This window comes from Haliaeetus albicilla, chromosome 10, assembly GCF_947461875.1.
Source record: "Haliaeetus albicilla chromosome 10, bHalAlb1.1, whole genome shotgun sequence".
Classification (NCBI taxonomy): Eukaryota; Metazoa; Chordata; class Aves; order Accipitriformes; family Accipitridae; genus Haliaeetus; species Haliaeetus albicilla.
Window position 1 is genome coordinate 37,453,929 of NC_091492.1, and position 25,262 is coordinate 37,479,190.

The 25,262-nt window shown below is 38.2% G+C and overlaps 2 protein-coding genes across 3 annotated transcripts; one reads left to right on the forward strand and one right to left on the reverse strand.

Annotated features, from left to right (window-relative positions):
- Positions 1 to 1,777: 1,777 nt before the first annotated feature.
- Positions 1,778 to 17,240, reverse strand: CDC45 (cell division cycle 45). Its single transcript, XM_069795043.1, has 19 exons — positions 16,723 to 17,240; positions 15,418 to 15,477; positions 15,027 to 15,119; positions 14,447 to 14,584; positions 13,693 to 13,836; positions 12,477 to 12,532; positions 11,825 to 11,873; positions 10,961 to 11,022; positions 10,517 to 10,567; positions 9,599 to 9,718; positions 9,077 to 9,208; positions 7,926 to 8,024; positions 7,503 to 7,664; positions 7,169 to 7,307; positions 6,719 to 6,802; positions 5,428 to 5,546; positions 4,946 to 5,022; positions 4,124 to 4,190; positions 1,778 to 2,969 (listed from the first exon to the last, which is right to left on the reverse strand). Exons 1-18 carry the CDS (start codon positions 16,771 to 16,773, stop codon positions 4,126 to 4,128), a joined length of 1,701 nt encoding a protein of 566 aa, XP_069651144.1. The 5' UTR covers positions 16,774 to 17,240; the 3' UTR covers positions 1,778 to 2,969; positions 4,124 to 4,125.
- A 44-nt stretch (positions 17,241 to 17,284) lies between these two features.
- UFD1 (ubiquitin recognition factor in ER associated degradation 1) lies at positions 17,285 to 25,159 on the forward strand. Of its 2 annotated transcripts, XM_069795044.1 has the most exons (12): positions 17,285 to 17,448; positions 17,964 to 18,096; positions 18,836 to 18,868; positions 19,692 to 19,813; positions 20,165 to 20,295; positions 20,706 to 20,778; positions 21,503 to 21,571; positions 22,108 to 22,173; positions 22,465 to 22,512; positions 22,880 to 22,968; positions 23,763 to 23,844; positions 24,277 to 25,159. In XM_069795044.1, the coding sequence occupies exons 1-12, from the start codon at positions 17,446 to 17,448 to the stop codon at positions 24,349 to 24,351; spliced, it is 924 nt and encodes a 307-aa protein (XP_069651145.1). In that variant the 5' UTR covers positions 17,285 to 17,445; the 3' UTR covers positions 24,352 to 25,159. The 2 variants fall into 2 exon arrangements, with proteins under 2 accessions (XP_069651145.1, XP_009927222.1); XM_009928920.2 differs by lacking the exon at positions 17,285 to 17,448 and having other exon boundaries at positions 17,957 to 18,070.
- Positions 25,160 to 25,262: the final 103 nt, after the last annotated feature.

Genomic DNA, 25,262 nt, shown 5'->3' on the forward strand with positions numbered 1-25,262 from the left:
CCTACACAAAAGTTTCAATGAGCCATTCAAACCACCAATTTGCTGCTGCTGAATTGAGCTGGTTTTATGTCTACATACTGGGGACTCCACAATTTTGGATCTTCCCATACAATGATTCTGCAAGTAATAGTAACATATTAATCGACAAACTCTAGCACAGAATAAACTACATAAGGAGTATCTGATAACTATTTTACATATCGTAAAATGTTGACATGCAAGTTTTATCTATTGGCAGAGACTTCTTCAGGTTTCCACATAGATTTAGTAACTTTTCTACATAGCATTCAGCATTCCTGACTGATTTTGGGCCACATTTGAATGGCCTTGGGATCAGTTCAACAGCTGATCAATTCTAAAATTTGCAAAAGCATTCTTGGCACCCCCAGTAGATCTTGGGAAAACTAGAACCTTAAACCTGTCCCCCCCCAAACCAAAAAGCAATAAAGAGGGACAAGGAAAACTTTTTCTCCATGTAATAGATCCACAGCTTCAAGCTTACACATCTGTTTGGAGATTAAAGAACCTGCCAGTAAAGCAATTACCAACACATCCCAGCATAAAAACTAGCTCCCACTTCTCATCCTCCCAGCACAACCAAATATGCTTTAGCTTAAGGGTGCTATGCCTGAGAATTTGTCCATTTTTCAAGACATGACAAGTCACCTACTAAAACACACAAACACTCCCCCCCCCCCCCCCAACTTCCTTCTTCATTGCAAGGCAGTATCTGTATTTATCACAACAGCAGAAGAACCCAAACATGCCCTGAAAGGGGAATGGAGTAAAAACATGAAGTTCCAGGAGAGCGACAGGGGATACAACAGCAATAAGAGAATTGATGAGATGAGACAAAGGGGTTCACACAGAACTTCTACTGAGAGGATGGAGGAAAAAAACCAGGAAAACAAAGAGCCCAAACAAGAAGATAAAGGTAATAGCTTGCTAAGGTACCCATCAAAACTATTCCAGGTATTTAAAACATAGACCTAAATGTAATTAAAGACAGAGATAGTAAGTAAACCGAGATGTTACATGCCCACGCTTTTTGATGCCTTCCTCACATTTCTTTTTCCCTGTCTAAAGGTTTTATACAGGGAGAAAATGAGGAATTTAGTTGTTTGTTTAGGATTTCCTGATAGATGGCCACCGAATCACGAGCCAGAGATCCTGGATGTACAAGACCTCTTATGCATTTACTGAGCAAGCAGACTGTGCAAGTAAAAACTCAATTTTACACAGCACATACTATTCATTCCATGTACATGAAGGTGGTCTTACACATTGAAGCACATTGTATTTACTGCTGCACATACTCATGTTTTCCTCTCATATTACACTAGAAGCATGAAAGCCCTAAATATATGATATGGCTGAACTAAAGTTACAGTCATTTCGCACTGTGGAAAAAGGCAGTAATTCTTTTGTGACAGATAAGTTTAAGATAAATTTAAGAAATTCACTTAATCCACTCAGCAGTTTGCAACTGAAAGATAAAGTGAAAACATTTAGAAGTGTGCTTAAGTGTCACAGACTCCTAACTTTTACATTGTAATCATGGCTTGGCACTGCTATCAGTGTTCAAAAACCAACGTAAACTTCTGTGTTTCTGTTTCCAGAGACTTAAAGCACAGTAATCTGCTACAGAAATGTAATAAAATTACTGTATGCTGTGTACAGGCAAAACCCAGGGTACACTGGTAAGGGGAATATCATTTATTGCCAATACTACCTAGTAAACATGCAAAACCAAAAGGTGGCAGGCATTATGTTTTATTTTAGGAAGCACAATTTTTTGGCCATCGCAGCTTGGCACAGGGATTTTACTCAGATAAGATGACAACATTTAAAAAATAACTTACTTTTTTTTTTGAATAAAAATACATAGTTTAATTAGCTTTCTGTTCGGTACATTTAAATCACATTTAATATTAAATTAACCTGTATTAAAAATCTGCACAAAGTATGATGTAATGATATATAACCTTTACATATTAATTATAATACATGAAAACATTGAAGTCACATAGAATTCAAGGAAACACTGTAAGAAGAAAAGAATTCCAAACATACACATATACATACCCACCCAATGCACAGCAGTTTAAGTCTAACAAGCCATACCATTTCATATGACCAAAGTGAAATGAAATCTCTATTATGGAACAGGATTGAGCTAGTCTGTCAATATTTATAATGCTACAGTCTACACATAGTTATCATAGTATTTTAGGCTCTTTCCAAGAAAATTATTCCCAAAGCCAAGCTACAAGTGACAATACAGTATCACAATCCATGACTAAAAATGCTTTACTGACATCAGAATTCCCCAGATTTTTCATTCGATATTTGGCAGTTACTCAGTACTTGGATTTTAAAAGCCCTAAAGTCTTAAAACTTGTCTCACAAAACAGTTACGTCAATTAAAGTACAAGACCTCAACCTGACAGTACTAAAAACCAGTTTCAACATTCTAAAAATTCAAGGACAGTTTCAAAAAGTTTCTTACCAAAAAAACCCCAAAAAACAACAAACAAACAAAAGAAAAACATTCAAGACAATTTTAAAAGAACATTTGAATGGTAATATAATAGTAATATAAATATGGAACTTCTTAAAAACCTATTTTTTTGTTATTGGCCAACAACTAAACATCACAGGAGCATGTCTACTAATAGAAGCAGGTTTGACAAATAGAAGTCTGATTTGCAAATACTCCTAGTTGACACCTTTTGCCATTACGAGGATGGTATGTTTACAAAGAAGCAGCATTCAATATCTGTGTGCTAAGGTTAAAATCCTTTTTACCTCCCAAGAGGCATAAAAACAACAGTCCAGGCCTGTACCAGTACATTTAAGGTAAAGCAAGACGATACATCACAATTGGAGCACCATGAGCTTTGGAACATCCAAAATAATTTCAGAGCATCTGATCCTCAGCTTCCAGCACAAGGAGCCAAAAAGCACCACTGTGTAATAAGGACAGAAGACAAACTGAAACAATCAGTAGTCAGAGTGTAAAGAAAGAAACAAACAGATGTAGAGATCTTGGAAGCCATGCATGACTATGCTGTCTAACGAACAATTGCAGTCATTGACCCACTGCTTCAAACTTTTGAGTAAATGGAAGAAGAAATTATAGCTTTGACACCCACTGAAAAAAGGTAAGTCATATTGTCATTTGGCTAGGACTACCAACATTCACAGACTGTTGCCAAAGTCTTCACCTTACTCCTTTGCTTTTTTATATATACCATAGAGATAATCTTGTGAGATTACTTCACACATTAATACTAAAGACCAAATCTTTATGTAGGCATGAAAAAACCATGAAGTATTTTATATACTTTCAAACAGTCTTACAGGTTGTCTGAACAGACTTTACAAAACAATTTAGAGTTTGGCTGCTTCTCTGGTAGGAAGCAAGCTATCCCCACCCATCACTGAAGAATAGACACACACAAAGACCAATGAAAATAGTTCATAACTGAAAAGCAGGGAATATTTGAAGACAATTGCAACAATTTGAGTCTCAAACTACAGTAGAATCTGGTTTGCCCTAAAGTAGCTTTAAAACAGACTTTGAACTAGCGTGAAGCTAATAGTCACAACTACAGTCTTATATCCCCATCTTTATTCCAGATGAAAACTACACACTAATATAGGCTACAACCTTAACACTGTGAAAGAAAAATGCAAATTCTACATTAACATCAAAGCCAAGAATGGCACTGCTATGGCCAAAATTCCATTGTGAGCTCAAACAAGCCATCATAATTAAAAGTCAGTAACAGAGTATAAACTACAATTAGCTAATATCTCCATTTCTCTCAAAACACAAACAGCTGCTCCTTTTCCAGCCAAAGTTAAAAAGCCACAAGCTAAGAACAATGGAAGAAAAGCTTAAGGATGACAAAACTTAAATAAATCTCTTGAGAAAAAAAAAATCTAGTAAGATGCAGACAATGTACAAGCAAAAAAGAAAAACAATTGTCTTTGTAAGAAACTCTTATCTTCAATTTATATTTTCACTAGAAGTTGTAATGTTTTCTTAGAACATTCTACAGATACTAACAGGTCACTAACTTGTTTTGTAATTAATTTTTTAATTAATGCGCCTTACCATTAGGACAAGAGAGAAATAAGTGCATCCAGAAATTTGCTCCGGTCTTCTGTTTTCAGTTCAATTACTAAAATATGAAATATTTTATTACAGGATGCAAATAACTGAAGGATATACTAGATGTCACCCTTGAAATATACTTCTAAGTATACTTATTTACATTCTTAATCAACTTTAAGAAGGAAAAAAAGAAACTATTTGGGCAAAATACAAAACACATTGTTTATTCTGCTCTTAGCTTTCAGCAAACTCTGATTTCTAGGTGCTCTCTAGATGATATAGCAGCCATTTTTTAAATCTAGGACTGTTTCTGTGTATGTTCAACACGCATACATAAGTATGTATTGTTAAAAACTGCCTCTTTTGTAAGCATGTACAAAGATAGGCAAATCTCGTTCCATAAGTATCTCATTTTTCAAACAGACAATAAAAAAATGCATCTCATAACATCAATACCATGCTTGGTTTGGCTGCTAAATATAAAAAGCCTCACGGATAACCTCACAGATTTTAAACTGAAGTGCAGAAAATCATTACTCCATGCAAAATGTAGATTGTATCAAAAAAAGATATGCAGGCCTCTGCTTAGTAGTTTATCATTTCTGCATAAGACAGCACTTAGAAAAAAGGCTGACAAATAATGTAGCTTGTGTTTATACTAGATTCAGGAACAGCGTATCACATACACACCGTTGATGTTTGCATCTAAGTCGTACACAAACGAGTATATTGTCTACAGCCATGCTTTATGGAGGCTGCGTAAACACTGACCCCTAAAGGACTATTTGGTGAATGAAATAAGTGATAGGCAGCGTTACTCACTTGACATGTCAAAATGGTTGTGTAAAGTCCTAGAATTGGTACTGTCTGCAGCTTTCTCAAATGCTCTTCCAAAAAAGCTAGAAAATGAACAGAAATACAAATGAGCATTACAGAAAAGGATATATTTACTAAGGTAGAAGTATGGAACTTTTTCCTTGCTGAGAGTTGAAAATGTCTTTCAGATGTTTTTCCACGTGCCATGTATTCAACATACACATCATTTACTCAAATGCAAAAATCTTAATATTGCAAGCTTTAAGAAATGAGGTCATGGGTCATATAGTGAACTATTTCCCCCTTTTTAAGATAAAGAAATAGTTAAGAGGGAAGGAAAAACAAAACTTGCAAGGAAGCTGTGGAACATCTGTATCCTCTCTCAAACTATCTCATGGATACCATATGCAAAAAGCGTGGTTTTAAACGCTTTTTTATATTTGCTTCAGAGACAGGAATTAGTAAGGACTTTTAAACAATATGCTTACTTCTTTTTGTCAGAGCTTTCTGTCTCTGGAGGAATCCCCACCATGATCACAGTTCCCTGTTCAACATCCATTGGTGCAGCCATTATCAGTGGCAGCAGTTTACAACGCTTGTTTTTTGTCTGGAAGTCAGAAAGCCTCTTTGTTAGACAAAACTTAGGAAACAATTCAGTTTCAGCTCTCCATGTGAGATAGCATTGCAAATATTCATCTACAGATACAGCTATAACACAGTTCAACGGAATCCCCTTCTTTCTTACAGTAAAAGACACTTTAAGGACCAATAGAAATTTCAGTTCTTCTCTAATCTTGCATTCCATTTTAACACAGAAATGATGTAGACAGACAAGATACGACTCTACAGTAAAGAAAAAAGCTCTTAAAAAAAAAAAAAGAACTGCAGGTATGGGTATCTAAAAACTTGGACTGGGCTTATTTTTTTGCAATAATCATTTTACATTGAAATACAACAGATAAAACATTGAAAAATACAGTCTTCACTAGCAATTATTTTCCAGTCATATTGTTTTACAGCACTAAGCTGTAACTTTAACAAATTTTGTAATTTAATTAAATTCAAAAATAATTATGGAGATTTTAACATTTTTAGACACTTAGGTAAAACAAGCAGAAGTTTGTTTGAAGTGTTCTATTCTTAAGGCAAATGTTTTGCAGTGAGTTTTAAAAATGCTGTCCTTCTAGTGGCAAATTAGTTATTCCCCATGTTTAACTTTCAAAATGAGGACAGAGAGATGCAATCTGACAAGGATGGACCACGATAAGTTTCATTTACAAATTAAGTAGTGTTCACTGTGAGGACAGTTCTCAATCTTAAAACCTCATTTTTATCTTAATTGTGTAACTAATAGCTCAAAAGATAAATGCAATTTAATTTCAGTTACATTAGTTGTAAATATCAGAGAATTTTATTTAAACAGGCACAAAAATCTTTAAATAACAACTACAAGTCCTGCAATGTTGCTTTTTTTTTTCTGTCAGGTTAACTTTTCAAAGTACATATTTAGTGATATGCTCCCTCAAAACTTATAAAACTACACAAAGATTTTAGATTGTAAGTATCTTATTAATGAAAACCCTTTCTAATGCTACAAAGTCTCCCAGGCAGATCTCTTCCCTAGAGCAGCATTCACAGATGTGCTATTATCCAACCAATTAGCAGAAAAACATTATTAATATTTTCACATCATTTTTTAAATAATCAGCTGCAAGTATCCAACAGAACAATAATTACTATGCAGGCCAGAAGTTAGTCAAAAGCTTTTGATTTACTTACAGAGCAAACAAAAGATTTGAGTAAGTATTTACTAAGCAGGCACAGAGACACTGGTTTGGAAAACAGTTTCACGTCTGGCGTGCCCTAGAAAAAGAATAATTATTTCAATTACAATCCAAGATTATTCTTCTGTTTACTTAATTTTAGTATCTACTGACAAGCCTAGAAGTTTTGTGTGGCTCAAAGAACACTAACAAGAACCTTTACAATACAGGAGTTTAAGCTCACCCACTTGACTTTGAAATTAAGTCCTTCCCCCCTTTAAAAGGGCTGATTCTTCCTTTGGGAAGTTCAGAGTAGACATCAATTTTGACCCATCAGAGGACAGCTCAGTATAGATAAATAGGTTCTTTCTCACGGAGTCATTCTTATTGAGTCAAGCAGTTAGGAAAACAGTGTTCTTAAATTATGATATAGACAAATGAGACAGCCAAAAACTAGAATTCTGACCTCCATGAGAGAGCAATAGAGAAAAGGCCCCTGAGAAATTACAAGGTTGGTGCAAATACAGCTGGCTACTGTCTGCTGAATGGCACGTAACTGCTTTTTGGCTAGGTCCAGTCCTTGGTGCAGTTTGTCCAGGTTACCCCTGCAACAGAAAGAACAAAAATAGATACTTTCATTAAAAAAGAGCTTTTCACACAAAAGCAAGATCTAAACACTATTCACAGGGATATTTTGATTTTTCTTCAATGGCTTATGCAGCATCAATGCATCTTTTAGATATGTAACCCATGTTGCCCAAATAAACTTGTAAAAGAATGAAGAGACATATTTTCAGTACCTGGAGAGACTGTCCAAAGCTTTAATGAAATTTGTTGTTTCAGGCCCCTCTTTCTCTATATTCTCCATGAGAGAAGCTGTTGCATAAACTATGTCACTTGCTGAGAACTTGTTCTTAAAGCCAAAGTGAATGCTGAAGGTCTGAACTCTTAAATCTTTCATTCTGCAAAATGAAATAAAACCAGTAAAGGTTATTAACATTATCAACATTATTATCAACATTGACCAGCAATCTCCTCAGTATGTTAATGTTAAGAACATGAAGACAAATTATACCCTAACATTTGCAACAAGCCTAGTATTACTTTGTCAATTTAAAATGCATATTTTTTAAAACAAGCTATTACGTGCTCTTCATACAGAAATATTTGAACTTAATTGAAAAGTATTTTCAGATAAAGTATTTGTATTTAAAACAATTTACCCAAACTTGTTTGCAGATTCTTCAATCATTTCCCTAAGATTTTCTTTCAAAGACATGTCCATGGAATTAAACTTCTGTTTCACTTGCTTCAAAGGCAAACTAAAAGCAGAAGGAAAAAAATACATTAACAGGTATTCCAGAATAAACAAATATTTTGCCTTCCTTTCATAAGACTTTCTTAATATTAGATAATTTAGCAAGTTGAGTCTAACTAAGCTTGTTTGCATTCTTTTTTCTTTAGTCATTGAAGAGTGGATGTGAGAAAATGTAGGTTACTTACTAATCTACTTTTCCATAAAGGCATACAGCTGAATTATTGCTCATACACCAAGACACAAGTTGTGTAACTCAACTCAAAGAGACACTGCAACCTACTCAGAGCCACACACTCATATTTAAAAACAAACAAGTTGAGTACTCAAGCTATATTCTTGACATTTTAGAATCACAGAATAGTTTGGGTTGGAAGGGGCCTTAAAGATAGATCATCTAGTTCCAACCCCCCTGCCATGGACAGGGACACCTTCTGCTAGACCAGGTTGCTCAAAGCCCCATCCAACCCGGCCTTGAACGCTGCCAGGGATGGGGCATCCACAACTTCTCTGAGCAACCTGTCCAGTGCCTCACCACCCTCACGGTGAAGAATTTCTTCCTAATATCGAATCTAAATCTACCCTCTTTCAGTTTAAAGCTGTTACCCCTCATCCTATCCCTACACTCCCTTTTAAAGGGTCCCTCCCCATCTCTCCTGCAGGCCCCCGTTAGGTACTGGAAGGCTGCTGTAAGGTCTCCCTGGAGCCTTCTCTTCTCCAGGCTCAACAACCCCAAGTCTCTCTCCTCCTAGGGGAGGTGCTCCAGTCCCCTCATTGTCTTCGTGGCCCTCCTCTGGACTTGCTCCAACAAGTCCATGTCTTATTTTGGGGGCCCCAGCACTGAACACAGTACTCCAGATGGGGTGTCACCAGAGCAGAGGGGGGAGAATCACCTCCCTCGACCTGCTAGCCACACTCCTTTTGATGCAGCCCAGGATGCGACTGACTTATCGGCCACATTGCTGGCTGATATTTAGTTTTCATCCACTAATACCCCCAAGTCCTTCTCCTCACTTTCCCATAATTCACTGAAAAAAGACCCAGATTTTTATAACTCACCCCATGTCAGCCAAAAACTCCTGGAGCCTCTTCTGCCCTTGTACGGACCAAAGCTTAAAGCTAGCAGAAGTATATGAAGTGTTACAGAGACTTTCATATAGAGACCAGTGCTGATAAAGTGCCAGGCGCAGACTGAACATGAATTATGGCAAATAATTACAAATGCATGTATTGTTTGAAGTTACAAACAGTAACAAGACTCCACAACTAGTAGGTAAGTCTTCAGTTGCCCTTATATATTGCATCTCCATGCTACATAAGATGGGTAGAAGCTGCAGGTGCACATAACACAAGACAAGCAACATTGACTTGCAACTAATTCTGAAAGGTTAAGCTGAACTGAAGCTACATGAATTGTTGCAAGAGGGATTCATGTTCAACAAAACATTCAAATTTCCATTTCTTTTATTTCTGTTCTCAGCAGCAGACATGGTGCTGTGATTTTTTTTCCCTAGATAAAAACTCAAATGAGGTTCACCAAGTGGGTAGGGTTCATTTTCCCCAGATCTTATGCAAGGATACTCATATTCAAATGCTATGCGCATGCAATCAATTGACAGAGAATTTTCTTCATCCTCATTGCGGTGGTTATGGCGAGACACATGACGCTGTAGGATTCCAATATCAGTCACATACTTCATCCTTGAACAAAAACAAATTTGTCACTTCACTTTCTTCCTGTGTATTTTTGTTCTTGATTATGAGAACACAAAAATTTTTCTTAAAGTTTACACACTGGCCAGTCAGCAGCGTGAAAATTGTAGATACATCTTTAAAAAAACCCAACTTGTTAAATAATGTTCTTTCAATATTCAGCCATACACCCAGGCAATTAAAGCTAAAATATAACCAATACAGAGACAGATAGACTGACCAATGAAATTAGGTACTTATTACATTTATCTCCTTAAAAACATCAGTGTATTAGTAACAATAGAATACCAGAATTAAAGTCTACACATGTACTACTAGAATTCAGAGGGTATCTAGTGGGAAATAAGAAACAAGGAAAAAAAAAAAAGGAGAAAATCTGAAACTCATTAACTAAAACTGCGAAGGAAGCTGGAGAATACAGAACATACAAAATCTTTTTCTTTTAATAAAACTGTATCAAGTTCATATTTACATAAACTACTATTAAACACCATTTCTTCCTGGATCAGAAGTTATTTGTTTTCTAAGTTTGTGAAAAATAAAGGTAGTTTAAATATTCTAAATAGTGGAAAAGGAAAATACATTTTTTTTCCTGATATCTATTCCCATTTTTGGAAGACATCGGATCACATTCAGTCATTAAGATATTTAATGTCACTGTTTATTAATTATCTTATGTTATATTAATTCCCATATGTTTCCTGATCTCTATTAATTGCTATTGGTTACTTGTGAAAAAAAATTAAAAGATAAATTAAAAAAGGTAAATTTAAAAATCTTGCTTACTGAGTGATTTTATCTTGGACCCATTGATCTGTTAGGCCAACAATAGCCCACCTAAAATTGGGGGGAGAAAAAGAAAAGAAAAAAAAAGTTAAAACAAAAAATATTCCAGTACAGTATATTATATTTAACCCTCTTAAGTATGTAACAGAACAAGTCAGAAACACTGTTTACCAACTGTACATAGAAGTTAATAACAAAGCTCTATACTATTATTCCCTCTTTAGCAGGGATACACATATAGTACCATCCTCCCTTTTTCTATGCAAAATCTATTGGTTGCTTGTAATTAATTTACACAGATGTGTCCTCCAGTTCAAGACATACATCCATTCATGAAATAAACTGGAACCTCATACTGAAATCAAACAGCTTTGGGAAATCTTGCCTCTCTTTACTATGGGTTTAAGCTTCTAGCCTCTAAGAAAAATGATAATGGAAACATACCACAACATGTCATTCAAGTCTTTAGACATTATCCATGCCAGATCAAACATCACCATCGCAGACTTATGAGGGAAAAGCAAAAAGACAGGATAAATGAACACAAAACTCTCACTTCATTAAACAAATAGAACAGTTACATTTGCCAAGTACTAGCATGTTACTAAAGCTCTAGAAATCACAGCTGAGTCTGACAGTGTCTTATTTTCCAAGACACTAAGTAGAAGGAAAAATAGTTTATACAGCTCTGCAAACCTGCATTATATATAAAGCAGCACTTAACAAAATATAAATAGAATAAGACGAGGCCAAATAACAGAAGGAACAGTTTGATGTCCTAAGTGTTATGTTTGAAAGCTTTGAAAGGCAAACATGCTCCCTACATGCTAAAGTTTTTTTGTGAGAGTATTTTTTTCATAGATAGATACTTTTGTCAAGAGCGAAAAAGATTACACTATCATAATTTTTTTTATACCAGCATTAAAGACATCAAACAACAAAAATGTTAATAGTTCTGGTTTATCATTTTCCCCCAATGTTAACCTTACATTAGCCACTGTGACTCAGTTGGCTGTTGTCTGCCAGTCTACCAGTATTCTTTCTATGATGTATCCAATTCATCAGCAGTAAAATTGGATGTACACAACCAGAAAACATTAAACTTCTAAGTCAAACTACTTGTACATATATGATGTACCTTATATATAACAATAACATACAAAAATAACAAGCTAAAATAATATTATTAGAATGCATAGTATTATTAGATAATTATAACATTGTATTAGATGATTATAACATTGGATATTGTCCAATTATCTTTACATTGGCACCTTTTGTTTTTATGGCAAAGAAGTTTGTACTTACTGAGGTCCCATGGTATTCATATTGCTCATAATCAAAAAGAATTTCTCGTCTAAAAAGGGAAAAAAACCCCACATTTGACTAAGTGGTGAACTAGTCATTGGATCCAATTAAAAATATAAGCCAGGAATTGTGAAATAATATTTAAATTTCATTTTAGCAATTTAAAAATATTAAACTTGGCCTAGAAATTGTTTTTCTGCAAGACAATTAGGTTTTAGTAGCAATGTGGAAACCACACTGAAACATACTCATAAAATAAAAAGGAAAAATTTATTAAATCATTAGTCCTCAAATCACTTTTTCTTATCTGATTTGTTCCTGCTCATTCCTATTAACAATAGTGGGATTGTAAAGGAAAAAACCAGAATAATAAATTTCACCATAAGATAGACAAGTATACTACAGCTATTTAAAAGTGAAGCAATGCACCTATTACTGCTCTAATTTATAAATTACTGTTTACAACTATCCTCCATCTAAACATTTTATTTTTATATAGTAAATATCTCTCTCCACTTTCTGAATAAAGTTAGCACTAAAGCATCTTGCAAATCAAGCAGCATAGTATCATGTTTTTGTATTCTCAGCAAGATTTTAATTAAAGAATAAGAGAAAGAAAGAGATACACGCAACATAAAAAAGTTACACACACCTGCGTGCCTCCCATTCTCGTCTTTGTCGCCTTTTCATTGTTCTCTCTATTACATCCTGTAAATTAATTTGGATATTAAAAAGTTAGAAAAAAAATAGTCTAGTAGATTAGCACCTACCCAGATACTTTAATGACTAAGTTTTCATTAAAAAGACTTAAAGTCTTCATTAAAAAGAATTATTCCTATTAACAACATCTAATGAGAAAAGTATTAGTATCAAATATTTTTCCAAGGAACACACTTTTATAAAGTTACGCCATCTTTCTCTGCTAGCGTTTATTTAGCTTGTCTTCGCAAATAAGAGCCCCAGTACATAGTATTTTCTAGCAACTAGCAACATTGCATCCTACCATTTTATAACATAAAGATGACACTGGTGAAAAATAAAGATGGGATAATTAGTGAAGCTCAGAAAAAGAAGCACTCACTGTATATTTAACCTCCATAAATAGCACCATCAGCTTGAAAACTCAAAGAAATAAAAATGAACTCTATGAAATATTCAACAGATTAGAGAATAACTTTTGTGTATACTAGTTATAGATTTTTCCTTTGAATTTCTGGCATCTGCTTTTGCTGAGTTAGTGCCCTTCATAGATTAGGAGGAAAAAATGTACAATGTTAACAGAAGAATAATATGAAATATATATTAAATCTTGAGAATGTTTTTACATTTAATTGTCTCTTAATATTGCTAGCCTCATGCCTTTGCTTCCTTGTACGGTATAAATAGAAAATATGCTACAAATAACATCTGGCAAATTTAATTTTTTGTGTCTACCATAATACACTTTTGTTAGTTTACTGCTACAAAGACAGATAAAATTTATTGCTAAATTATCAGTGACCTTCTATCTTCTCAAACAATTATTAAAAAAACCCTTTATATCTAAATAAGTTGTTTTGCTAGACTGAAAGCACATAATTAGAGACAGATCTCTGCAGTTCACTGATTACACAAAGACAGCATTATGCAAAATCAAGTTCAAAACTTTTTTTTTATGTGGAGAAAATATTTCTGTGCAGTTCAGATAAATAAACATTTTGCCTATGTGAAACTCTGCTGGTCGTAGATTATTTTTAAATCCTACACTTGAATTTGTGATCTAATAGAACATAATTTTTAAACTCAAATGTCATTGTTATGATGATGTAAACTATATGTAATAACTGTTTTGTTTTCCTTCTTTTCACAATAAAGTAGCAGAAACACACCTCCTCAAAACGTCTACGTTTCTCTGAAGGTTCTGATGCATCACTTTCATTCTCTGAGTCCTCCTCTTCATCCTCTTCATCTCTGAAGATGTCATCATAAGCAGGAACATCGAGATCATCATCTTGTTTAACTAACAGCTTAATCTAGCAAGAAAAAAAGAAGTATTTCAAATAAAGTATCTTATTTAGTGATTAAAAGACATTTCAAATGACAAATGAGAATACTTCAGATAATAAGAGAAAGTAAAAATTCATTTTGGCTGTGATCAATTCCTGGCATAACAAAAATAATGCCTTTTAATACAAAGGCCATACTTGTTTATACAAAATAAGAGTAAAAAACAGTATTCCTTGATTACAGCATTAGCAAGCATAAAAATGATAATTCTTTCAGTAAAGTAATTTGTCAAATAATTTGTGCTTAATTCTCAAATTCTAAGTGTTGCTAGATACCGAGCCATTATACACCTTACATTCTGGAGGATGTTTATCCTCTGATTTGTAGCAGTTTTATTTATAGCAACAGGATTAACAGGTGCTTACCACTGACAACTATCACACTAACGGTATATATTTTATTACTGAAAACAGATTTTATTTTTCTGATCATGTACATTATTACTGCAAATATCCATTAATACTGCTTCCTGACCTACTAGCTAACACTGTAAGCAGTTTTGCAAAATGCAGAAAAGCACTACACCATCCACCACATCGTGCGAAGATTTTTTTATTATGAACAAAAAGTATTTACCTGTGTGTCATTGTAAACATTCACTACATTGATAGGTCTGTGGCTGTCACATACAAAAAAAAGAGTGTCTTCTTCAGGCTGCAAGATCTCCAGAAGGTCAACATTGGCACCACAATTAATAAGAACAAAATATTTGAACTGCAAACAAAAGAAAACAAGCAACAACAAATGCTTTTTACTTCAATTAGCAACAAACACGGAAGACTGAAAACACCTTTACAAAACCTCCAAAGCACTTATCATTGCCAAAACTTGTATTTACTTTCTGATAGTCGATGGAGGGAAAAAATTTGTAAGGCAAAACACCAAATTCAGGGATGCTAGACATCCAATACTACCTTTTATATCTCAAAATGTGTGCAAACTTAATTTGAATCTATCAAAATTATAGCACATTAGTTTGAGCTGATGTAAAAAGCTTGACAAGTTTGTTACTGGTATGTTAAATTTTAACCACTGTTTTGAGGTAACCAATAATAATAATTAGTCTGAGAGCCGACACTTCAAGTTGGGGAAAGGGAAGATGTGCATGCCTATGTAAGATGAGCTGCAACTTAAAATATTTCCAGTATTTCTTTACCTGATCTTTATGCTCAAGAAAGGCAGTTTCAAGTTCTTGCCATCCAGATACTGGGACGAGTGTATATTGTACATGATCACATTGAAACAAAGCCTGAAATGAAGCAAACAGCTGTTAGCAAAGGTGAGGGGAAACAACCTCTTCCACAGTGCTATACCAGGTTATAATTCTATTTCATACAAATCTTTATCTTGAAGACATCCCACATGACAAGTCTACAGGAACTTTGGGAGTACGACTTACCAGTTTTCAGTGTCATAACTCACGTAAAACATAAGTTACAAAACCAGATTAAACTTTCACCCTTTCCCCAGTTCAAATCTATTAAAAGGATCCCAGGACATTCTTTTCTTTTACTGTTAGCCTACAGTGATAATGAACAAAGACTTACTTGGAGTATTTTACAAGCACATAACGCGTCAACATCTGAAGCAACAAGAAGAAGAACACGCTGCAAAAATAATGGAATAACTGTATTAAATATATTAACATAGGTGCCAAATCTAATGTGCTGGTACATGAAACGCATAGACCACTGTGAGACCAGAAAGTCAGAAATTTAAGTAGAGATCATCATAATCATAAACCAGGATTGCTTCTGAATGGACGCTGCAACCAAAATTAGCCTATTTGGATCCCTGTAAATGTGAACAATAACTCCACATACCCAAAATACGTCAGCTGCTTTGAGGAAACGTAATTATTCAGACTCTTATAAACAGCACGTAGTTTTCAAGGTTCAATGGTAGTCAGCTCTACCACTATTTTCATCATGTCTAGAAAGGCCTAAGTTTTCATACAGGATCTGGAACAGTTTTGACTAAAGAAAATCTGCAGCAAAAAATAGGAGAGCAAGGCAACTCTTGAAAAAAAAATTGATTTAGGCAAAACAATTTATCTGGCGGGGGTTTGAGGTTTTTTGGTGTTTTGTTTTGTTTTTTTAGATTTAACTCATAGTTGGAAAAGTTGAGGGAAATGCTTTCATTTGCACAATCCATAATATAGTTTCACAGGTAGAAATACTAAAAGACTGTCCAACAAAAGGTTTACCACTGCAGTGTACACATCCAGTCTGAACAAAGTTAAGCAAACTGTGGGTTAAAAATGAAAGTAGACAACCAGACCTGCTACCAGAAAGACTGCAAGAGAAACCTCATAGAAGACAGAATACAAGATTTAGCGCCTGGGCAAACAACGTCAAAACGGTTAAAAAGCTATAAAGAAAAAAAAAAAAGATCTAGAGATGTCTTTGCTTAACAACAAAAGATCCACAAGAACACGCAGAGCACTCGCGAGAAAGGAGGTGAACTGTAAGTAAAACCTCTGGCGAGACCTCGTCGCGCTGGCAGCAGCTTTGGCTCGGGTTTCCAAAGCCGTAGACGGGCTCGGGAAAGATATTTTTACGCTCCGGGCTGACTGGCTGGCCCGCCGCCCTCAGCGCGGCCCGGGGCGTTACGTCTGCCTGGCAGCGGCGCGGGCACCCCCGCTTCCCACACGCCCCACAGCCCCAAGAGGACCAGAGCACCTCAGCCGCCGCAGACTGAGCCAGGGACTCCCCGGCACCGTCCCCGCTCCGTGAGGCGGCGGGAACGGCCGCAGCCCCGCGGGGAGCGGCCCGAGGGGAGACAGCTCCGCCCGCCGCCGGGACGCCTGAGGTGACACCACCCCCTCCCCGGTCGCGGCCCGCCGCTCGTACCTGGCTGACAATCACGTCGTAAAACTCCCGGCGGCAGTCGGAGATGAACATGGCGGCAGCGCGAGAGCGGCGGCGAAACGGCGGCAGCCACGGGCCGCCCCCACTCAAACTAGGCGCCAAATCAGCGCCGCTTCTTATTGGTCTTCTCGTCACGGCGCGCTGGCCAGTGGAAAAGCGGCCGTCCCTCTTTCTCAGAGCGGATTGGACGAGCGGCCCAAGCCATTCCGGGTGCTCGCCAATGGGATTGGTAAAAGGCAGTCACGACACGTGCGGCTGGCCAATCCCAGCAGCCCCTCAAGGTGGAAGCACCGTGCCGCCTTTTGTTGCCATGACTGCCATCTTTGCTGCGGGCGAACTGTTCGCTTTGCCATTTAAGGGAGGCCGACGAAGAGGCGGGAGGGGCCGCACCAACACTCGGTGACTGAAGAAGCGCCTCAGCGGCCAGAAAAGCCTTCCACCATGGCCGCGTCGGCAGGGGCGAGATCCCGCCTTCCGCCCTCACACGAAATGGCCGCCCGCCAGGCGCGCGCCGCGCGGCACGCTGGGAGGGGCAGGGCGGCGGGGGAGGGCCGTGGGGGTGGGGCCCGCGGCGGCGGCGGCGGCCAGAGCCCCGTCAGGCGAGAGAGCGGCCCGGCCCGCCCCGGCCCGCCTTCCCGCGCCCCGCCGAGCCCTGTGGGGAACTCGAGGGCTACCGCTCTGCGCCTCAGCGCCGCCGCCGCCGCCATGGTGAGCCGGGGGTGGGGAAGTTGCCGAGTCACGGCGGGTGGGCGGCTGGGCCCCGCGTCCCTTCGCCGGTTGCGGCGGTTCCGCCGCCGGTGGCCGCCCGCTCGCGAAACCCCGTTTTCGAAGCCAGCGATTAGCGACGCTGGTGTGGAGTTGCCGGCTGAGGGCGAGCGGCCGGCGGGTGTCGGGGTCTCCTCCGCGAAGGGCCGCCCGTGCTCTCTCCCGGGGGTGGGTTGGTCAGCCGAGCCTGACTCGAAGCGTAATCTGGAAGTGCGCTGCTTCCATTTTCTGTCTTCCCCGGGCAGCGCTTGACGCACAAATCCTTCCCTGGGCAGCGCGTAATCTGTATGGAAAAAGAGGGGCGCCTCAGCTGGCAGGGAAATCAGCCCTACGGCTCCTAAGCGTAGTTTTAGCTAAACTTCAGGAGACTTCAGGGCAGTGCTGTAACACTTCAGTAAGCTGTAGATACCTATTAATGCAGTCTTCTCTTTGTGTTTTTTTTTCTCTCCCCCCCCTAGTTCTCTTTTAATATGTTTGATCACCCCATCCCTCGGGTTTTCCAGAACCGCTTCTCAACCCAATACCGCTGCTTCTCGGTATCCATGCTTGCTGGACCTAATGACAGGTCAGATGTGGAGAAAGGCGGGAAGAGTATGTGCATGTTTTATTTTGACTAATAACCTGTTGGAAGAGTGTTTGTGAATAATATCGAGTAATACAGCTTTTGGCCAAGACTGCCGAAACATTGTTGAACACATGGAGACATACTGTTGGCTTTGTGGCTGGAGCTAGAAGAGCACCCAGGGTGGGGCTTTAAGAAGGAAGGAGGAGGGATTTATCGCATTAGTATGTAATTAAAAAAACTTACCAAGTGAGTCCTGGTTTATGAGCATTAGAAGAAGACATTCTTCTTTTTTAATGTCTCTTGTTAAAATCCTAGGCCCATTATGAGCCATGGAAATTTATGATTAAGGACTTTTTCCCCCTCCTTGTTGTACCTCACTTAGCTTGAACAAAGAGAATAGATCAGCCAACTTAATTTTCAGGCTGTCGGACTAATGCTATGTTGTTTTGAGTTGGCATCGATTTAAGAGCACCTCAAAGCCCAAACAAATAAAATTACCTTTAGGAAACAGTTTCTTAAGTACTAGGTATTGTAAAACCTTGTGTTTTCATTTTTTCTGATTAAATTCTGAACTCTCTATGCTAGCAGGTGTATTTGTCACAACTGATTCTGCTGAAATCTCTGGCTCAAAAGTGAATTTGCAGGAGATTTTAGGACCTCCTTTTTTTAGAAGAGATTTTGGAGAAAGGAATGATAAAACTGATGTTATATACTCTTTGTATAGTCATACTTTTCCTGATCTTACTTTCTTATTAATTTCTGCAGTAATTATGCCACCATCAGCTTTGGATCAACTCAGTAAGTGAATATTTTATTCTGTAATAACAACATTAGAAATATGAGCTAGTGCGTAAGCAAATACCACAGTATTTTAGTTATCTATTAAAATCTGACTTAAATAGAGAATATGAGACTAATTAGTTCAAAAATGTACTTTGGAAGTATTTTGTCTGTCAGAATTAATGGGGCTTGTCTGTCTTCAAGTACAGACATCTGAAGTGTTGGGATACTTGAGGCATGAATCAATATTTATTAACTATTAATAGTGTACTCAGTATAATGGTTACAGTTGATCTAGTAAATTCTTAATCTCAACCTGCTTGTTCTGGATGCTGTTGTCTGGAGTAAAATTTATTTTAAAGTGATAATTAACTTTGAAATGGGGAAAAAGATAACTCAATCAATATTATTGGCCTTTTTAACTAAGGGGTTTTTTTCTCCCCCTCTGAGTTTTAGCCTTAATAGAATTTCTTTGAGAAATTAGTTTGGTCAGGATTTAATTTTAAAATAGGCAGGGCCTGTTAAAATTCATTAGGTAGGACCTAACTGATAATAGTACAAGGACATAACAGTAATAGATTCCTCTGCTAATACTCTCTGCCTGCTCATCTCTGAACTTGTGGAAATGTTGGAGAGGCATTTAAAGTTCTAAGTACGATGGCAATACAGTATTCATGTATCTGCATTCTCTCCTGGATTTGTAGTTTTGAGCAATTGGAATAATGGTGTGAGGATAATCCTCTCCTATAGTCTAGCCCATTCTCTTGCTAATATTCGATCTCTGAAACCTTCAGAAATGTGTTAGTGGTTTTTAACAAAATTTTTTCTCCTTTCTCACCAGGCCGACTTAATATTACTTACCCAATGCTGTTTAAGCTGACCAATAAAAATTCAGACCGAATGACGCACTGTGGAGTGCTTGAATTTGTGGCTGATGAGGGCATATGTTACCTTCCACACTGGGTGAGTTGTCTCATGCTGAACTGTCAAAACCTGAAGGGTAGGATTAATGAGTTGCCAGTTTAATATTAAAGAGGCAGAATATTTCCTGAAAGTGTGTGCCTTTGCTAGTCATGTTCCTGCAACAGCTTTCAGTCACAGCTCAGGTTTCGCTCCATGAGAGTTTAACTAAGTAAGCAAAGCAGACTGGTTTTTGAGATGCACCTGACTATTTTTCCTGAAATTAAAACACGGTAAACTGGTGCATTTCAGGGAAAATGGTGGCCCCAGTGAAAATAAGCATATGCAAGGAAAGGGAATTAGAAACATTGGTCTTATTGATAGTGGTTTGTTTCTTTGTTTTCATTCTTACAGATGATGCAGAACTTGCTGCTGGAAGAGGGAGGCCTGGTGCAAGTGGAGAGTGTTAATCTTCAAGTTGCTACTTACTCAAAATTTCAGCCACAGAGTCCAGATTTTCTTGACATCACCAATCCCAAAGCTGTGTATCCTTCCTGTCAATTATGGAGCAGGGGACAAAAGTTTTCTCCGGAATTGGAGTGATGAAGCAGAGCTAGCTTTTCAGGTGTGGCTCATACCCTTCCAGTAGTAGGTAACTAGTACTGCTCCTTATGAAAACAGAAAGGATGGGGAGCTTATGTACAGAGAAGTTGCAAGCTGCTGGCACAAAGTGTAGCCTGGAGTGAAGAAGCGTGAATCTTGGCTTAAAGTCCAATGAGTTTGAGTGTCCTTTAAAAGAACTTGTACACCCTAATGTTTGCTAAAAGGCCGTCTACAGTACTGATGACTTTTAAACCACCTTTGAGAGACCAAGGATCAGAGTTTTGTAGCATAGTAACTTTAAAGTTTTCATATTGTGTTGAAAACAAAAGTTTCATCTTAACATACTCCAAAGACTAGAAAATGCATTGAGAAACTTCGCTTGTCTAACTACTGGGGATGTTATTGCCATCAACTACAATGAAAAGGTACAGTATACAGCACCAGTCCATGCAAGTTTTGTTTCTATACCATTAATTTGAGGAAATAAATTCTGCCCCATGTAAAAAAATACACTGTATTTCAGTAGATTTTGACCACATAAGTACTTTGACTAAATCTTGTGAGTAGATTTTATAGATGAGTATTTTTGGCAACATGAGCACATTTGATCACTTGGGGTTGTAGACTAAGCTCAGTTGTTGGGTGTTGGTGCTAAAACGATCAATACAGAGCTGTTGAAGCTCTGTGACAAGCTCTGTCTTGTTGACAAGTAATTCCAGATGGTATGTTTCACAATTGATTTTCTGTTGGAGAAATGGGGTCAGTTAAGTCTTCTCCTGAGCTGCTCTTTAGACTGGTTTTTGACTCATGAGAAAATAAATTTTTGTGCTGCTGATGTTCTTGCAAGTTCTTTTTCAGTTTTACCCTAAATTTGTAATTTGCTTTCAAAAATGCAGGTTAAGGTACAGTAAGAGTGCAGCAAGGTACAGTAAAAGGTAGGTTCTCTAGCTCCAGCATATAGCAATCTTCTGGGTTAAAAATCTTTGCTCTCGTGTTCTGTAGAGACCCTGCAGTATCCAGTTCTCAACCTGAGGAGCACTTATTTCAACTTTCTTGAAGCCATCTGAAGGGAAAGGTTTCACTATGCTTTTCTTATACATAACTTGAGCTCTTTCATGTGCAATCTTAAAATACTCATTACTGTTTCAGATCTATGAGCTTCGGGTAATGGAGACCAAACCGGATAAGGCTGTGTCCATCATAGAATGCGATATGAACGTAAGTTAAAGCTGACATGGAAGGTCTGATTTTACTGTGTCCTCCCAGAAGGAGAGGGCATCTCGTTCAGTGATAGCACTGTACACCAAGCACCTCTGATGCTGCTGGAAAGGTAAAATCAGATGGGATAGGGAAGATGACTCATTTGAGAGTACCCCATGTACCTTTGTAACCACATCTGTGGTCTCGAGTTGCACTTCATGTACCATCAGGTGACTGTAGTGCCTGGAATTTAATGTTTAGATTCAACCTCTGTTATAACCTGAGTTTTATTTAACAGGCTTGTCTTGATTCAAACTCCAGTGATATTGTGGGGTGCTGTTTTACTGCTCTGTTTCAATTACATGCTAAGACTTGTTCCTGGGAGGCTTAGTCTTTTTAGTTCTGAGTTAAAATGTTTAACAAGCAAACCTCAGTTTTTTCTTGATCAAAATGGGAGTGATAGTTTGTGGGGTTTTGAGGAATAGTAGTATAAGGCTTATGATTAAAAGAAAAAATACCTATCGTGCTTATTTTCATGCTTCTTATGTAAATAGGTGGATTTTGATGCTCCTTTGGGGTACAAAGAACCAGAAAGAAGTGCACAGCATGAGGAGACCACAGTAAGTTAAGCTTCTGTTCTTCAGTAATGCATTCTCTAGAAATCAGCCTGCCTTCTGGTGGAGCAGTGAGCTCCAACATAAGGTTTTTTTTTTCCTGAAACAGTTTCTTAAGACTAAACTGTATTTACCAAATGCTTTTGCTTGTGTTACTTAGGAGATGGATGTTTACCAACTATTTATTTCAGAAATAGATTATTCTAAAGTTTTGTTTGGTCAGAAATATGTGGAACTGTTTTCATGTGTTCTGTGTATCACAACATGAACACAATGAAGTGGTTTTTTCCCTCACAGGATGTTGAAGCAGACCATAGTGGATATGTGAGTGACATAGGATTTCGTGTAAGTCCCCTGTTTCTGCTGGTTTCTGAATGTTGTAAAATGCTGAGGCAAAGTTGTTCCAAACAACTGCAAAATACTAGTACCTGTTCTTAGAGGTGCTCCTCCTTTAACTGGCAAGTATCTGCGAATGTTTTGTGGTGCTTACAAACCAGTAAGCCAGTAACAGCATGACTTGCTGACCTTAAAGGGGCAGTCTATAAACAGGAGGCTGAAACATACTGACACAACCCAGTGTACTAAAAAGAAACATGCTGAATCAAAGAAATAAATAAAAATTATAGTAAGATATTACAGAATATAGTATCCCTGTGCAGTGTGCTTTCAAATACAAGATATGGTTAAATTAAAACTCGTTATCTATACATAGGCATTCTCTGGTTCTGGGAACAGATTGGATGGCAAGAAGAAAGGTGTTGAGCCTAGTCCATCGCCAATTAAACCGGGAGACATTCGAAGGTATGTCCGTTTCATTCAGTTGTCAGCAAGTGAAGGATCAGTGTTTTAGCAGAGTGTTTTGTGGGGGTTTTTTTCTGCTCCTGCAATATCAACAAGCTAATTTCCTCATAAGTTTGCATTTAGAAAATAAATAGTCTAATCTTCTAGACTGACTGTGACGTCCCTGACTACTTAAGGTGCAGATCCTAAGTTAATGTTGCCAAAACTCGCTCAATCAACTCTGGTTCTATAGAGCACAAGCGGGGAGAGGCAGCAGGTCTAGTCTGGGCTGGATCGAGTGATGCACAGAACCCTGCCAATTTTCTAAAATGAAATCTGATGTAGAGTGAAATCTTTTTTGAGTTGTGTGGATAACCAAAGCCAAGCCATGTGTGAGCTTGGAGGTTTTTTTGTGTTTGTGTGTGGTGGTGTTTTTTTCTTAGAAGGAAGCTTCTAAGACTTAGTGGAAGTGTGCAGGGATGTGGTTCCTGTGGTGTTCTGTCATTTATGCCTGTCACAGTAAAACTTGAACCCTTTTGAAAAGCATGTCCTTGGCCCTGTGGGAACCACAGGCTACGTGGAAATGTACCCACAGCCAAGCTTCTGCAGCAGCTCCAGTATCTGATTGTTTACTTCATGCAATGTATGCCTACCTTCAAAAAATAATTGAGTGGTTTAACTCTGGAATTATTTGGTAATAAAAATTTGCAGCCAGCGTTGGTACAATACTGACAGACATAGAATAGGTCTCACTGTGTTCAGTTGGATGGTAGGTATAAAATGTCTTCTTTCATATTTTTATGCTTCTTTTCCAGAGGAATACCCAACTATGACTTCAAGATCGGTAGAATCACATTCATTAGAAACTCACGTCCACTAGTTAAGAAAGTTGAAGAGGTAAATAAAGTTGGATCCTTCCCAATTTTGCACAGAATTAGAACATTAGAACTACTGTCCAAGTTTGTGGTTCCTCTCTCCATACTTGATTTTTCACAGCGCACTTCTGTTAAGAAGTGGTAGTAGTTAAAAAGTGGTTTGAGTTAGGTGAAAGCAACCTCTGATGTCCTTGCTTGCAGATGTAAAAAGATTGGCCTGATATAAGTTTAATAAGCCAGTGCATACTTGTTTCAGTTGGCTGAAAGGTCGCTGAAATGCTCGTATTTTATTTTCAGGAAGAAAGTGGTGGTTATGTAGATTAAGGATGTGAAATGTCTACAGTCAGTTGCTGCTCTGATGGAATGTTCATTCTAACGGTCGTTCAGCTTTCATCACACGCAAGCAGTGAGCACAGGGGTAACAACCTATTTTTTCCCTCTTTCCTTTTTCCAGGATGAATCTGGAAGCCGGTTTATTGCCTTTTCAGGAGAAGGCCAGTCTCTGCGCAAAAAGGGAAGAAAACCCTAAGTTGTGGTACCTTTAGTCAGTTAGGAGGAAAATAAAATAACAATTGCAGCATATTGGATCTTAGTTATTGCAGTTGAGAGGAGAGATTGTTTTGCAACACGGGAACGCTTTTACTGGTTTTCGTTTTGTGTTTAAAACCGGAGCTGTCAGACTGTCTTTAATTTTCAGTTGAAAATTAAGTTCTAGGAATTCTGAAGGAGTTTTCTGTATGTGTTGTAAAGAGGGAAGGTGTATCTTGGATAAACCTGAGAAGTAAACCCAACAAGGTCTACTTTCCTAAAAGGTCCGGTTCTTAGACTACATCCTCCCCTCTTACATCCTGAGTGATGATGGTCTCGTGTTGCTCTGTGCTTGATATTCTCCTCCCTTTATATATATTTTGCCACAATTTCAGGTAAGCTTTTTGGTGTGGTGCAAACGAAGGCTAACACTTGGGTGTTTAGGACTCTTGCGCAGGGAGCCTCTTTGCTCTTAGCTTCGGGTGTTGGGTTGTAAATCATTCTAAGCAATCCCCTTGTAATTGCTTTTTATATTTATAATTAATAACATGCCTTTTAATAGTTCAGATACAATAACCTACTGTAGCAATCTAATGGCATGTGTAGGGAGAGGCGAGGCCCAGCGTCTCCGCCTGGTGCCGGCTGTACGGAGTACAAAGCCCCGGCGTCCTGCGCCGTCGGTAATGACCGGTGGGTGCCTCCTCTCGGGTACCGGCGGGTCGGTCCTTGCTGAGCCGTTAGACGGGGAACGCCGGGGGCAGCCCCCGTGCTCCCTCCGAAAGGCCGAGTAAAGGTTCCTTGGTAACCAGCGTGCGTCCCTGGTGTGGTGATTTCGGGGAAAAAAAAACCCCAAAAAACAAAAAACCAAAGCATCCGGGGCTGCGGGCGGGAGGTTTCACGGGAGACCGGCCG

Bases quoted from the DNA above. Each gene is read 5' to 3' on its own strand.
- CDC45 (XM_069795043.1), bottom strand. From the start codon at position 16,773: ATGTTCATCTCCGACTGCCGCCGGGAGTTTTACGACGTGATTGTCAGC. The intron at 10,568-10,960 runs GTATGTTTCCAT...CCCCAATTTTAG, and splicing joins GACTTGAATGACATGTTGTG to GTGGGCTATTGTTGGCCTAA. The intron at 5,547-6,718 runs GTAAGTAAATCA...TCTGACTTCCAG, and splicing joins TCAAATCTTTTGTTTGCTCT to ACAAAAAACAAGCGTTGTAA.
- UFD1 (XM_069795044.1), top strand. The intron at 21,572-22,107 runs GTAAGTTAAAGC...TTATGTAAATAG, and splicing joins TCATAGAATGCGATATGAAC to GTGGATTTTGATGCTCCTTT. The intron at 23,845-24,276 runs GTAAATAAAGTT...TCCTTTTTCCAG, and splicing joins TAGTTAAGAAAGTTGAAGAG to GATGAATCTGGAAGCCGGTT.